The 14984-nt window shown below is 48.7% G+C and overlaps 1 protein-coding gene across 1 annotated transcript; it reads left to right on the top strand.

Moving 5' to 3' along the window:
• Positions 1 to 216: 216 nt before the first annotated feature.
• MAP1A (microtubule associated protein 1A) lies at positions 217 to 12537 on the top strand (the record flags this gene model as incomplete). Its single annotated transcript, XM_082488775.1, has 3 exons — positions 217 to 8935; positions 11219 to 11451; positions 12382 to 12537. The coding sequence occupies exons 1-3, from the start codon at positions 232 to 234 to the stop codon at positions 12535 to 12537; spliced, it is 9093 nt and encodes a 3030-aa protein (XP_082344901.1). The 5' UTR covers positions 217 to 231.
• Positions 12538 to 14984: the final 2447 nt, after the last annotated feature.

The raw sequence follows: 14984 nt of genomic DNA, 5'->3' as shown, positions 1-14984 counted from the left end.
AACTGGCTGTTTTTTTTTTCAAGTGCCGAATCAGTCTCGGAGCCCTATTTGACCTTTATTTGTCTGTGCTTGTCTCATTAGGTCACCCAGATTCTTAGCGACACTGATTCAGATATCAAGGCCTCCCTTACTGTGTCGTGCTTGGGAGAAGGAGACTGGAGCAACCTCGGGCATCCTCGATTTCAGGAGATTATTAATCTGAAACTGAATCCTGATCCAGTTCTGCCAGAAATGGATGGGGTGTCTGAGTTTGCAGAATATGTCTCTGAGACAGTTGACGTGCCGTCTCCATTTGATCTCCTGGAGCCACCCACCTCAGGGGGCTTTTTGAAGCTTTCTAAACCCTGCTGCTACATATTCCCTGGGGGAAGGGGTGATTCTGCTCTCTTTGCTGTCAATGGGTTTAACATCCTTGTGGATGGTGGCTCTGACAGAAAATCTTGCTTCTGGAAGCTGGTAAGGCACCTGGACAGGATTGACTCAATCCTGCTCACCCACATTGGTGCAGACAACCTACCTGGCATCAATGGGCTGCTGCAGAGGAAAGTTGCTGAGCAAGAGGAGGAACAGTCCCAGGGTTCTACCAACTACAGTGACTGGATGAAGAACCTAATTTCTCCTGAGCTCGGAGTGGTTTTTTTTAATGTTCCTGAAAAACTGAAGATGCCTGAATCATCCATGAAAGTGAAGAGGAGCATCGAGGAAGCGTGTCTGACACTGCAGTATCTCAACAGACTGGGCATTAAAGCAGAGCCTCTCTACAGGGTGGTGAGCAATACCATTGAACCTATCACGCTTTTCCACAAAATGGGAGTGGGTAAGCTGGACATGTATATACTGAATCCTGTCAAGGACAGTAAAGAAATGCAGTTTCTGATGCAGAAATGGGCTGGTAATAGTAAAGCAAAGACTGGCATAATTCTCGCAAGTGGGAAGGAAGGTGAAATTTCTGTTCCCTATCTCACATCCATCACAGCCCTAGTGGTGTGGCTTCCAGCTAGCCCAACAGAGAAGATTGTAAGGGTTTTGTTTCCTGGAAATGCTCCTCAAAATAAGATACTGGAAGGTCTTGAGAAACTCAAGCACCTGGATTTTCTGAGGTACCCAGTGGCTACTCAGAAAGATATAACTTCTGGAATACCTCCACCTGTGCTGAAGCAGACCAAAATTAAACAAAGAACTGACAGTAAAGAGAGTCTTAAGTCTTCCCCCAAGCCATCTGTGACAAAGCAAGCTAAGAAAGAAGAGGCAGTTGAGGAGGGGATTAAGGAGGTAAAACCAGAAGTCATAAAGGATGCTAAAACAGAGAAAAAGATTAAAGAACACACGGAGAAAATACCTGAGAAACCTGTTAAACATGAAAAGATAAAGACAGAAACAAGTGATGCTCTCAAAGCTGAGAAAAGAAAATTAGCAAAAGACAAGGTTGGAAAAAAGCATCTCAAAGAGAAAGTATCCAAACTGGAGGAGAAGAAAGACAAAGAAAAGAAAGAGATTAAGAAGGAGAAAAAGGACTTAAAAAAAGATGATGGAAAGAAAGAGGAAAAAAAAGATTCAAAGAAAGAGGATAAAAAGAAAGAAACCAAACCAGAGCCCAAGAAAATTTCTAAACCAGACTTAAAACCATTTACTCCAGAAGTAAGAAAAACATTATACAAGGCAAAAGTTCCAGGCAGACTCAAAAGTGAGAAGATCAAAGTCAAACCTGAAAAGGAAGTGCCTGCTGACTTGAAGACGTCACCAATGGAGAAGGCACTGGCACAGGTGGAGCCAGGAGAGACTTCCATAGCTGAGCAGAGGCTAGTCCTGTCTTCACCAGAAGATCTTACAAAGGACTTCGAGGAACTGAAGCACGAGGAGAAAGGGGCCTTGCAGGTGACTCAAGAAATATCTGATATTGAGGTTAGTGATAAGATTATGAGAGTACCTGAAACAGAGATCAAAGACTCTGCTGACGCAATTGCTCAAAGTTGCACTGAAGTGGATCTGCTTTTGAAAACAAACATTCCTGATCAGGGAATAGCTACTGCTGATGTGGAAAAAGAATCACCAGCAGAGGAAAAGGCAGTTCATCATCTAGAACTGAGAGCAGGTGATGCTGAAAAAATAGAGGATGAAAGAACAACGGTAGATGAAAACTGTGACATGAGATACTGGGAGGGAAAAGCTGAGCAGGACAAGGAAGTTCAGCTGTTTCCAGACAAGGAACAGGTACCATCACAGACAGACCTCTTAGCAAAAGGTGTTCGGTCATCAGCGTTCAGAGAGGATGAAAAGGAGGAAGAAGAGAAAATCTTTTTGGACAGAAAACAGAGGGAAGCAGAAACAAAGACTGGTGAAAAATATATTGAGGGGACAGAGACACAGGAAGAGGGTGAGAAGGAAAAGAGAGAGGATGTGATAGAAAAGGCAGAACTGGAAGAAAAGGAAGAACAGCACGTGAAGGCAGAGGAGGAGGTGGAAAAAATTAGAGACTTTTATGAGCTGAATCAGGATGAGAAGGAGGACAAAATATTTGCCACGACAGAAAAGGAAAAAGAATTTAGTGACATGGATGAGAAAAGCAAATTACTTGGAAGGGACGTAACAAAGGAAGAGTCATATCTGAGCAGTCTGCCAGTCCCACCAGGAGCAACAGCAGAACATGTTTCATATATCCAAGATGAAACTATCCCAGGCTATTCAGAAACAGAGCAGACCATTTCTGATGAAGAAATCCATGATGAACAGGAAGAGAGGATCCCACACTTGAAGTATGATGTCAATGCCTATGACATTTCTGTTCCTGACCGCCCAGGCTCTTTTGAAGCAATACATGGAATACAGGCCATGCCTGCAGCTGACCTTTCAGCCAAGGGCTATGCTGGCCAGGAGTCTGAAATCCTGGCGTATCCCACAAACATTGTGGCAGCACCTCTAGCTGAGGAGGAACACATATCCTCCGCTACCTCCATTACAGAATGTGATAAGCTTTCATCTTTTGCAACTTCAGTAGCAGAAGATCAGTCTGTTGCATCTATAACAGCACCACAAACAGAAGAGACTGGGAAAAGCTCTTTACTTCTAGACACAATAAACAGCATGCCCTCCTCTCGGACTGAAGCAACCCAAGGTCTCGACTATGTTCCTTCTGCTGGCACAATCTCTCCCACATCATCCTTGGAGGAAGACAAATGTTTTAAATCACCACCCCCTGAAGATTTCCATGCGTTAGCAGAAGGAGAGAGAAAACTGGAAGCTCAAAAAAAGGATCTTCATGAAGAGGCAGAAGATGAAGAGGAAGAAGAAGATGGGACTCCAAATATTGAAATGCCTGGGAAACTCAGAGGGCATTATGATGCCCCCATGTTTTCTCATCAAGGATGTCCTGATAACGTGTTAATCAGCGTTCCCACGGAAGCGATGCAAACTTCTGGTCTGCCATTATCCACTGAAGAAACACCATTTTCCCAGGTTGACTCTGCAGAGGCTGAAGAACGATGCATGAGTCCTGACGATAGTACAGTCAAAATGGCCTCTCCCACCCCGTCGGGCCCCACTAGCGCAGGACACACACCTTTCCACCAGTCTCCAGTGGAGGAAAAACTAGAAACAGTAGATTCAGATCTGTTTGAAAAACAAACAGATGCTGCTGCCGGGAAATTGGAAGGCCAAACTTCTGTTGTGGTGAAGAGTGAACCTCTCAGAGAAGATGAGGTATCTGCAGCTAAATACAGACATGAAAAAGAAGCGCCTGGACCTGTACAGCACAAGCTGGATGTGGGCAGTGGCATTCCAGTGCCTCCTGGGGAGGAGATGCAGGAAGCACTGGTGAGCAAGGAGGAGCTGCCCTGGCTTTCCTACCACAAGCAGGACACAGTGGTGATCGGGGAGGAGGAGGAGCGTCCCGTGCTGCCCCATCCCACCACAGATGTGTTTCTGGAGCCAGAAAAAGAGCAAGGAACTAAAACAATGACAGAAAGTTTAATGGGATTTTCAAAACACTTGTCCTTTGAGCCATCCTCTACCATAGAAGCATCTCTAGGAAATGTGGATTCTCCACAGTTCACAAGCCAAAGCAAATCTGAAAGCGACAAATCTTCACAATGTTCACCAGATGACACCAAATCACTTTCATTTACAGAAGGAAGTATCAGTAAAGAAAAATCTTCAGATATTTCTGTTAAGGGAGTGACTACTGAAGAAGGAAAACTGCCGTATTTCACAGGAGACACCTCAGAAGAAGAAAAATCTTCTCACGTTTCCATTAAAGACATTTCTCCAGAAGAGACCAAATCCATTTCTCTCACTGAGAGTCCCAGCAAGGAAGTATCTTCAGACCTCTTTGTTAGAGGAATTTCTCCAGAAGACATCAAATCTCTTAGTTTCACAGAAGAGATATCTGCAAAAGAAAAAACTATTTCTGACTTTACTGACAAATTCACTTCAGAAGCTGTGAAGTCCATGGATTTCACAGAGCAGAGCCCAGCTGCATATGAAAAATCACTGAAAATTTCTCCCAAAGAACTCACAAAAGAAGTGTCAAAATCTTTTCCTTGCCCAGAAGGTAGCCCAGTTAAAGACACGTCACCCAGAGATACTTCAACAGAAGAAATGTCTCCAGATGACAGCAGTTTATTTTCTGCAGCAGAGAAAGGCCCATTTAGGGAAAGAACTGCAGGCTTGGACTCTCGGGAACTATCACCCGATGCGAAGGGCTTACACTTCACTGAGTCTAGCCCACCTGAGGATAAAACATCTTCACACATTTCTCCTGAAAGTGTAAAATCTTGCAGGTTCAAGGAAGCTGAGGAAGAAAAATCTCCAGAAATGGAAGACTTTTACATGAAAGATTTAAGTTATGAGAAGAAAGTGTGGTTTCCAGAAGAGGTGGAGGAGATCCCTGTTCAGGGAAGGCGGCAGAGATATGATAAAGAGAGAGAGAGCACATTCTTGGATGAGGTACCAGAATATGAAACAAAACCCCTTCCTCAAGTGGGAGAGGAGGAGATCCTGTCTCCTGCAGTTCCTGGCAGTCACAGCTGGAGAAGAACAGAAAGTGAAGCATGGGGCTCTGTGTATGGGTATCTTCAGGAAGGAAGAGAGACTGGAAGAGGAGGGCAGTTACCCAGTGAGGAGGATGAGGTTCCCCATCGTGCTGAAGACAAACCTGTGCTACTGCAAGTGGGAGCAGGATGTTTAAAGATGGAATCATGTGATTACAAAGAAGATACACAGAAGAGTGCCAAACCTACATCAGAAACAAAGCAAGTGGAAATAGTTCCTGCTGATGTCACTCTCCCAGAAAGAACACAAATGGAAAGTTCTCCTCTGTCTTCTCAATATGTCTCTGGTGAGGAAAATCAGGCCAAAGCATTAACTGGAAACAAAGAAAGGCAAGAATTGCTGTCGACATCTAAACAAGGTTACTCCTACTTAGATGATGAGGAGAAAGCTGTCCTAGATATCTATGCAAAGTCACTAGACCAAGCACTGACGGCATCTCCCCTGGCCGTAACGGCTACCACTCTGGAAAAGGAGATTGACACAACACCAGAAACAGAACGGCCTTACAAGTTAGATCAGTGCAAGCCACCTTTGTGGGAAGATGTCCCATCGAAGGACACAGAGAAGAAATCAGACATCAGTGGTTTGTATCAGGAAATCGACAGCAAATACAAGTCAGACAGAAAGCAAGAGGAGGACTGCAAATCCAGTGAGGGTCTTTATGACTCTACAGGAAGGAAGGAGCCGATGGCAGCAGCATCTACTCCGTTGCAGTCTACAAAACCAGCAGAATATATAGCAGCGTCCCCAGAAGAAAGTGCTGCAGTGTCGGGGCAGCGTGCACACTCCCCTCTAGGACCAGGCCCTTGTCAAAAAAGCAGTGCTGCCATGGGCCATGCTGAGGCCGTGGGTTCTGCCAGCCGAGCGGCATATCCTCCAGAGACCTATTCCAGGAGCTGCCCCGAGCCTTACTCCTACGAGGAAGGGGTCTGCAGACCCAGAGATGATGACAGTTCTACGAGACCAGAGCAAGAAGAAAGAGAACCAACTCCCTACCCTGATGAAAGAAGTTTCAAGTATGCTGACATCTACGAGAGGATAATTGTGTCCGGAGCTGGACCCTCCCCCTTCACACCCAAGGGTGTGGACATCCCGAGTCACACGGACAAGGTGCCAGCAACAGCACTGATCTCTCAAAAAGATCAAAGTTTTCATGTCTCTGCAAAGGAAGAAGAGTCCTGCCTTTATACCTCTGCTGAGAAGGAGTTGTCATCTCCGGCATCCCCTAAAGACAAAGCAGATTCAGCCTTTGACTATACAGACATCCATGAAAGATACTTACCCTTGTCTGAAACAGGGAAGCATAGGGCATCTGCAGGACAGGGAGAACTGAAGGTGTCTTCTGCTTTGCCAGAAGAACTGGACTCTGAACTGCACCCATCATCCGCAAGCACAGCATTTGCCTCTCCCACAGACATGACCGACACATTTTATCATGAAAAATCAGCTGTCTATATTGATGCTACTCGTCCAGATGAGAACGTTATTTTGACTAGCCAGGAGCAAGTATCACTGTCCCTGAAATCTGAAAGCCCAAGTCCCAAAGATACATACTATGAGAAAGCAGGTCGAGGGGAAGAAAGCATGAGTGACTCGGAGTTGGAAAAAGGCGCTAAGGAGAAATCTGAAAAGGAGTCTAAACTGCACAGCCCTGTTGAAGCTGCAGGCACAGTCTACGCACACATCTCAGCAATGGACAAGTTTCACGTATCAGAACCCCTTCTGCAAAGCAAACGTCAGGAGTCCATTTCACCCAGTTCTACTGCTTCTTCACCTTCTGATCTGGGGTGGAAAGAGGAATACGGAAGTGGGAAAACTGCATCAGCCACTGTTGTGGGGACATACGTTGCTGGTTACGGTGACCTGCCAGACAGAGACGAGCAAGCTTCAGAAATGTGCCATTTAAGACACGATTCTTCACAAAAGAGAGAGGTTGCAGAAGAATCCACAAAGGAATCACATTTCGGTGTAGCAGATTATCCCAGTGCAGCGGTGGTCTCAGAGTGCCAAGACGAAGCCATATTCTTGAAATCTGCTTCTGGAAAACAGAAAGAGGTGTACAAAGAGAGCCCAGCAGTAGAGGGCGGAGGGATGGATAGCTCTTCTGGATTTGAACACTCCCTGCTAGGAAAGAGTGAAACATCCAGTATGTTCACACATGAGCAAACCTCAGCAAGCCATTTAGGGAATATCTCTCTTCCTTTAAAGGTTCCTTGTGCTTTGCCCTCAGACCAGGGGAAGAAAGATGAGTATTTGGAGGTTTCTGAGAAAATCAGCAGCCTTGACTCATCTTTTACTAAATTCTCACTGCTGAGTCCGTATGAAGAAGATAAGTTGTTCTCCAAAGCTGTAGAAAGAGAGTCTGTGCCCCAACAGCAGCTGAAAGACGACTCTTCCAGCCTGTCAGAAGACCCTTCATCTGAAGCTACCACTCCTGTCATACAGACTACAGCAGAAAGTTTCTACTCCCATATGCTTTCCACATACACGGGTGAAGGAGCAGAACCAGGTAGCAGGAGTCTTTGGGATGCGTCTCCACAGATTCCAGATAATGCTGTGAAAACACATACAGCCGAAACCAAAGACTTTGTGTTTGCTGAAGAACATGGTTCTCTGTTCGTAAGTGGCATGGGTGACAGCGTTTTGCCATGCAGAAAGGAGTGCCAGAGTTCACAGCCCACACCATTCTCTGCAGAGAAACAGCAGCAACCCTGTGTAAGCAGTCCAGAGCAGAAGGCACCATTTGCAGAACAGCTGATGACAGTGACCTCTCTCCCTGATGTGTTGGCATCATTTCCTCATCATCAGCATGAAGATGAAACCACAGCCAATGGTCCAACAGAGGTGAGCACCAGTCTGCAAGCTTTCCAAAGTACATACCATGCAGCAGAGGCAAAAGATGAAAAAACGTGTCCTGATTCTGACAGCAGTTTTTCTCCATGCGCAGGCAAAAAGGACACAGAGAGGCAGAGTCGTCCTTCCTCTCTGATGTCCCCTGAACGCAGTTTCCAGCCCTTTTTCCCAGATGTGCAGAGGCGTGGAAAAACGGAGGACCATGGAGACGCTTCCCATGATATGGAGCCACATTTAGGAGGCAGTTTTGATTGTGGACAGAAATCTTCCTCATGTGAATACAAGCACAGGAAGGGAGAGCTCTCTCCCTCATTCATCAACCCGAGCCCTCATGAGCTCTCTGAAGATAGTGACCTCTCACAGGAGGACGGTCATCCTTCAGTGCAAGGAAGACCACCCCACACTGGTAGTAGCCCCATGCAAAGTGCCACAGTGGAGGAAACCCCTCCGACATCGGTGAGTGATTCTGGAACCTCCCAGTCAGACTCGGATGTCCCACCTGAGACAGAAGAATGTCCGTCCATCACAGCAGATGCCAACATGGACTCAGATGAAGATGCCGATTTCCTCCCAGTGGACAAAGCTGTTGGGAATGCTCATCATGCCAGTTCTAGGTCCAGCCATGATCCTCAGCCTGTTCCAATGGTAGATCCCCATCCCCACCCTCCTCACCCTGATGTCTGCATGGTAGACCCTGATATGTTGGTAAATGAGCAAAGCATGAGCAGAACTGATAAAATTTCCAAGAAAGACATAAAAGAAAAGAACAAAGGTGTGAGGAAGCCTTTGAGCAAACCCAAATCTTCCTCACCTGCCCGGAAATTAGATGTGAAAGGGAAACGATCACCCACTCCTGTGAAACAGCCATCAGACAAATCTCCAAAATCTGTCACGGCCAAAAAAGAAAGAGATGGAGGAGAGAAGCCCAAACCGCGTAGTGCGCTGGTGCAGCCGCCTCACACAGAGGATGAGTTATCCCGGAGTAGTCACAGCAACCCTGGCAAGAGCCTTGTTAATGGCATCAAAACAAACCCTGGTAAGAAACTCTTCCTTAAGTATGCATTTTCTCTTTAGGTCCAACGCGGAGAAGAAGCACTGGGTTAAATGTAGCAGAACAGAGAATAGGGCTTCCCAGCGAGGTATGAAAAGTTATAAGGAGTGATAAGGTAGAGAGGTTGTCACACAAATCACTTTAAAAGATCAAAGCCTTGAGGAACCTCTGTAGAGCCAAATGCCACCACCTCTGAAGAGAGAAAGACCTGGGAGACCCCATTCAGACCTTTATAGACCAAGATTCGGTGCCACCCAGGGGCTACTTCTGTGGAGGGGCAGGAGGTATTTAGAGGTGGGTGCTGTCAAAGAAGTGCCAGCGATTGCAGGACGAAATACATGTGTGTTTTAAAAAGAGGTGGCGACCTCTCAGCTGTGAGCAGGGTGAGTGCATTGCAAGGACTAAGCTAAAGCTGTCGTCTGGACTAACAGGACGTCGCTGTGGGCAGATAGGTCCTTTCCTCTGAAATGTTAAGCAGAAGTGGAATGGGAACAGCTCCTGCATCCGAGTACCACACACAGGGCACTGAACAGGCAGTCTGACTGCGGGAAACTACGGTCTTCTCTTTTTCCTAAAAAAAGGTGTGAACGAGGGCCTGTGGCAGGCGGGTTGGAACTCTATGATCTTCAGGGTCCTTTCCAACCTAAACCATTCTATGATTCTGTGACTTGGCCTCGAGTGTGTGTGCAGCCCATGGCCTCTTGCTATGTGTTCACACACAGACCAGTGCTCTGCTGGTGTCCCCCCAGATGGTATCAGTATTGCATCAGTGCCGTGTCGGTGCTGAGCCCCTGGCGCCAGGCGCTTTACAGACACGGCGCAAACATCAGTGCTTTGCTGCGCGTCGCTGATGCCGAGTGTGAGGCAAGGGCCAGCAGGTGGGTAGTGCCGGAGAGAAGGGAGAAAACCGGACCAGCGCCAATGTGCTGTGGTCTCAGCGGGCGGGTGGCAGAGGGTGTAGTAGGAGAAGTGGGGGAAGGTGCAGAGGAGAGCGCGGCTGCAGGGGAAGACCTGAAAACAGCCCCTGTGTGCGTGTGCTGCAAATACTACTCGGGTGAGGCAAACCGGTGTCCCCCCGTGGTGCTGTCACTGACAGCGGGGGCGAGGGACGGGCAAGCGGCTGCTGAAGGGTCTGCTCGGAGTCGTGGGGGGAGGGGGAGAGCAGCAGACGGAGCAGTGAGGTGGTGATGGTGCCGGGCCAGGGAGGGCTCTGCAAAGGAATGTGGGCTGAAGAGGGGCCGAGGCAGCTGCTGTGCGTGAGCAGCTGACAAACAACTCGGGTACGGCCAGCAGAGAGCCCGCACAGGGTGTCAGCACAGAACGGTCACCTCTTAGAGGCGCTGCACAGAAGGGACTGGCGAGGCGTGATGCCTGGACGTGCCCGTCTGAAGGGAGGTTGAGACAACGGTGCGGGAAGCAGAGGTTGTGCGTGGAGCAGTGCTGTGAGTCGCCCAAGTCAAACTTGGGATGAGGGCTAGACAGGGGTGTTCTGTTTGTGTAGCAGCTGGGCAGCACGAGTGCTCCGTGCTAGTAGTTGGTGGCTTTTTGCTCACAGAAGAGACTTCCCAGAGATAGTATCTGTAAGGAAAAAGAGGACAGAGGCCTCTGTGATTCCACAGAGAGCAGGAGAGAGAGAGAAGGGGGAGTCCTTCCATGGGCTGTGTGTGTATTTTATATATATGCATTTATATTGCTGAATATAACAGCTCTTGTTTGACCGTCTCTCATCGCACAAATGTAAGCAGCAACAAATGAAGAAAAGAGGTACAAAAGGTTGATAGGAAAGAGCAAGAGAGTCCTCGGAATAGCAGCAATTCACAGGGATGGCAGAAAGCCAGGATGGCGCTTCCAGAAAGACTACTGTAATACCCGAGGATAGCTTATAGAGGCCATCAGAACAGGTTTCTTTAGCAAATGGAGGTTATTAAACAACAGAAATTAGGACTAAATATTGATTGGGATGACAACGTCGCAAAATCTAATAATGGAGATTTTTTGATTCCCTTCCCCAGGAATGGTTTCTGAGCCTAAAGCCTTCCAGCCCCTCCCCAAAGAACAGCAGAACCCCCTTTCCCTTCCAAGAGCTGTGACAGCACTGGCCCAGAAGTTCACCCAGGTGGCCTCTGAGCAGCAGCGCCTGGGTAAATCTTCGGTTCTTGTTGTGGCTGCAGGGAAAAACCTTTCTGGCATTCAAGTCCTCCAGTACTAATTTGATTGTTTGTCCTTTCCAAAAGGGTTTTGATGGCCTTTGTTTTCTTTTTTCCAAAGCTTCCAATAGTCCTAAGAGCAGCTTGCCCGTGCCCATGGGTCCACCTGTCTATGTGGACTTGGCATACATCCCCAACCACTGCAGTGGAAAGAACACAGACCCAGAGTTCTTCAAGCGAGTTCGAGCATCATATTATGTTGTGAGTGGGAATGATGCAGCCAATGGAGAACCAAGCCGTGCAGTGTTGGATGCGCTCCTGGAAGGGAAGTCTCAGTGGGGGGAGAACCTGCAGGTAGGTCATGGAAATGCTGAGGAGTGTGTGTGATGCTGCTTGTGTCACAAGTGCTGGGGAGAAGGTGTGTGTCAGAAACATACCCAGAGCGGGTACGCTAAGAGGAAGCAAATGGTACTGGGCATGTCCTGCTCTGCAGACTCAGAAGAGTAACTGTTTGTACCTATGAGGAGGAGGACACCTGCAAAATTGTGTGAGTGGAAGCACATATGCCCTCCTTTCCATGTCATTCTGACGGGAGGAAGCTTTTAGAGATCATACGCTCCTCCTTACCTGCTGCAGGACGAGCCTATCCTCAGGCAAAAACAACCACCGTCACAGTCTGAATGTTCATCGCAGTGTCCCGCACCCAGGGGCATTTGTCGCTAGCCTTACTTGCTGAAGATCTTTCTGACAGCAACTTTTTATTAGTGCTTTTGAACCAGAGGGTTCTTACACAGAGTTCTTGCCTAGTCGGGTTTGCAGAACATCCTGGGTGGGCACTCTTTCTGAAGACAGGTGCAAGAAAGCGTGTATGATCTTTCAGATGAAGCAGCCTCAGATTTCAAGGTCCCCGAGTTGCACATGGGGTCAACAGGCACATAAAGTCTAATATCAGGCCATTAACAGTGACACTCATTGTTCCTTTTCACACTGAGGGATCTTTCTAAGGCTGTTTCCGGAGCTCCACAGAGGGATGCTCTCCCCTCCCCTGGTGTTCGTACTGCCAGTTTGCAGCCGGCTCTGAGCGCCGTTGTGCTGGTACTGCATAAAATAAAGCACCAGCTCTGCCTTACGGAACCTGACATCTGAAAGGCATTAAATAGAACAAGCAGTACCAAGGGCACCGTGTTCCAAAATTAATGGGAAATTTTAGCCTCGTCTCCTATGGGCATTGTTTGTCACTGCAGTTGTTCTCAGACAATCATCCCTGCTGCTTTCTTTTCCCAGGTGACATTGATCCCAACACATGATACTGAGGTGACACGAGAATGGTACCAACAGACCCATGAGAAACAGCAGGAGCTAAACATCATGGTACTGGCAAGCAGCAGCACTGTTGTGATGCAGGATGAATCTTTTCCGGCCTGTAAGATCGAATTCTAAGTCTCCCACACTTTGCGTTCATCCATTGACTCTCCAATCACCGATGCAACATCAGAGACACCATCTTATCACAGTCCAGTTCTTCTCTGGTTTAGTCCTCTACATGGTTCCCATTTGTCAGGCAATCGGGTATCCATCTAGCTCAGCACTGGATGCCGTGAGAAAGAAGTGCAGGGCTCTGTAATATTCTGGACTGAGCTAAGAGTTTGTGCAAGAGCAGTTGCAGGCCAGGGGCACTTTCACTTTCCCTGCTTTATCCTGCTGCCTGTACAGTTTCTGTAGACTATCTTGGCTGCCTTGCTGCTGTGAGAGCTTGTTCTACGCTCTTCCTGGCTGCCTTGCCATTTAACTTGTAGCACCATGAACCTCGTCTTTCTGGTGAGGGCTGAAGTGCTGCTGCTGCATGTAGACAGTGCATGGGGGGGCGGGGGGGCAGAGAAGAAAATTAATTTGCAAAGAAAATGCACCTAGGAGATGAGAGAAGGTGAAACCCTCCAACTGTACGCGACAGCGAAGGTCTTTCTTCCATCTCCCATCCTGAACATAGAGGTGGTGTTGTGAGCAAGGGGACCCGTACTTCAACTAGGCAGGACCGCCGTTTCCCAGCTCTGCAGGTCTCCGTCCCAAGCGTTTGGTTGTGGCATCCTGCAGTACCTGCCCACTGTGCTCAAGGACCTGGGGTGAAGGACACGCTTGTTTGGGGGTGGCGGTGGGAGGGGAGGGGAGGGCTCAGCCTGTTTGGTGTTCTTTGCTGCAAAGAGCACATTCCGAACCTGCTAACTTGAGCGTGGCACACACAGTGGCCAACTTACTCCTGCACATCAGCAGTGTGACAGTGGGAGGCACAGAGGGGCTGTTGCCTCAACAGTCACACAAAAAGAGTGTCCAAACGCACAACTACAGCCCCCTTAGAGCAGAAGGGCTGAAACAACCCTGGCCGCTCTTGGCCTAAGATGTACGAGAAACCTCCCTGTCCTTGTAAACCAAAGGCTTTCTTGAGGATTGTGGTGAGGCCGCTGAGGAACCCGCATGCCGTACCGAGAGGGGCGGGCGGGCGGTGCAGCTGCTGTGCGCTCACAGCAGCAGTTCCATCGCTGCCTGTGTGCCGGCGGTCCGCGCCTCTTCGCTGCATTCGAGCTTTTTGTTGTCCCCTGAAGTGTCCAGGATGTGGGGAATAGAACCTGTGGTGTGAGGAAAGAGAACCCCCTTCCAAAAACACTTGGGGAAAGTAGTTTAGGAAGTGTAGTTGCTCTTAGTTCCTCCGCACCTGCGGCAGCGCTGTGCAGACCCTTGTTGCCAGCGCAGACGAGGTGCTGTGCGCACCGGGCAGCCCAGCGCTACCACAGCTACTGTGGCGTGTGTCCTCGCTCCCCGGCCCAAGCGTGGTTGTGTGCCGTGTACATCATCGCTGCTGAGCGGTCACCCAGAGCCCCCATGGCAGGCAAACCCACGGCAGCCGTGCGGCCCGGACCCTGCAGGGAGAGCAGCTCCAGGAGCGTCGGTGCTCAGGTGCCCTCAGCCTGCGGCGCCGCTGAGCCTGTGCCACACCTGAGAGCGCTGCACGAGGGTCTCGGCACAAAGATGGCTTTTATCTTTCCGTAAGACAGAGTGGCAGTGGGGTGTGCTCTGGGGAAGGCGAGATGAGAGAGAAAGCCATGCTGCAAGGCTTGACACAGGACTCAAAGGTATTTCCATCTGCTGTGTCACCCACTGTGCTGGGCCCTGAGCCAAGGTCTGCCTCCCTAACGAGCGTCCTGGGACCCTGCGTGGCGCTTGCCTGGGACGCTTCTGTCTCGGTGCTAGTTTTCTGGCAGCTGACATAAAGAAAATGCTGCTTAGGAACCTGCTCCTGGGACTAAAATGGAGCTTCGAGGGAAATGGTTTATTTTGCATTTAATTTATATATTTATTTTTTGACGTTAAGCTGCATTTTGTGTGGATTTAATATTTTAATTTATACATGTTAACATGACACCATGTGCTCTTAGTGTCAGTTTAGGGGTTTCTCAGTACGAATACTTAGATGCTGCAATTTAAGCAACAAAAACGACATAAAAAGACCATAGAGAACTTGCTGGCAGCAAAAGGAGTCTGCGCTTGCAGCCTGCAGGGCTGTGTCTAAAACCCAGCAGCTGCAGGACAAAGCCCGATGCCAGCAGCCGCTCCCGAGGAGCAGCCGGCCCTTTTGACACGGTCCTTGTTAGGAGCGTGTGAGCTTACTCAGGGATTTAGCAAATCCCTGCCCTGTGCTGTATTCATTTTAACCATGGCATCACGGTGTGTCTGCCAGAAGAATAAATGTCATTCTCTAACCCGACGGGGTCAGCGTCCATGAATGTTGGTTGTGGCAAGCAACTGCAGGCAGTAACGCAGGTGCTTCTGCCGCCCCGACACTGTTTGCCTCGCTGCGTGGGGAGGTCCTGGCTCGCCTGCCCGTGGGACCGGCC

This window comes from Vanellus vanellus (assembly GCF_965231255.1).
Source record: "Vanellus vanellus genome assembly, chromosome: 11".
Lineage (NCBI taxonomy): Eukaryota > Metazoa > Chordata > Aves > Charadriiformes > Charadriidae > Vanellus > Vanellus vanellus.
Note: the sequence above shows the minus strand (reverse complement) of the source record. Positions and strands in the feature narration are given on the sequence as shown.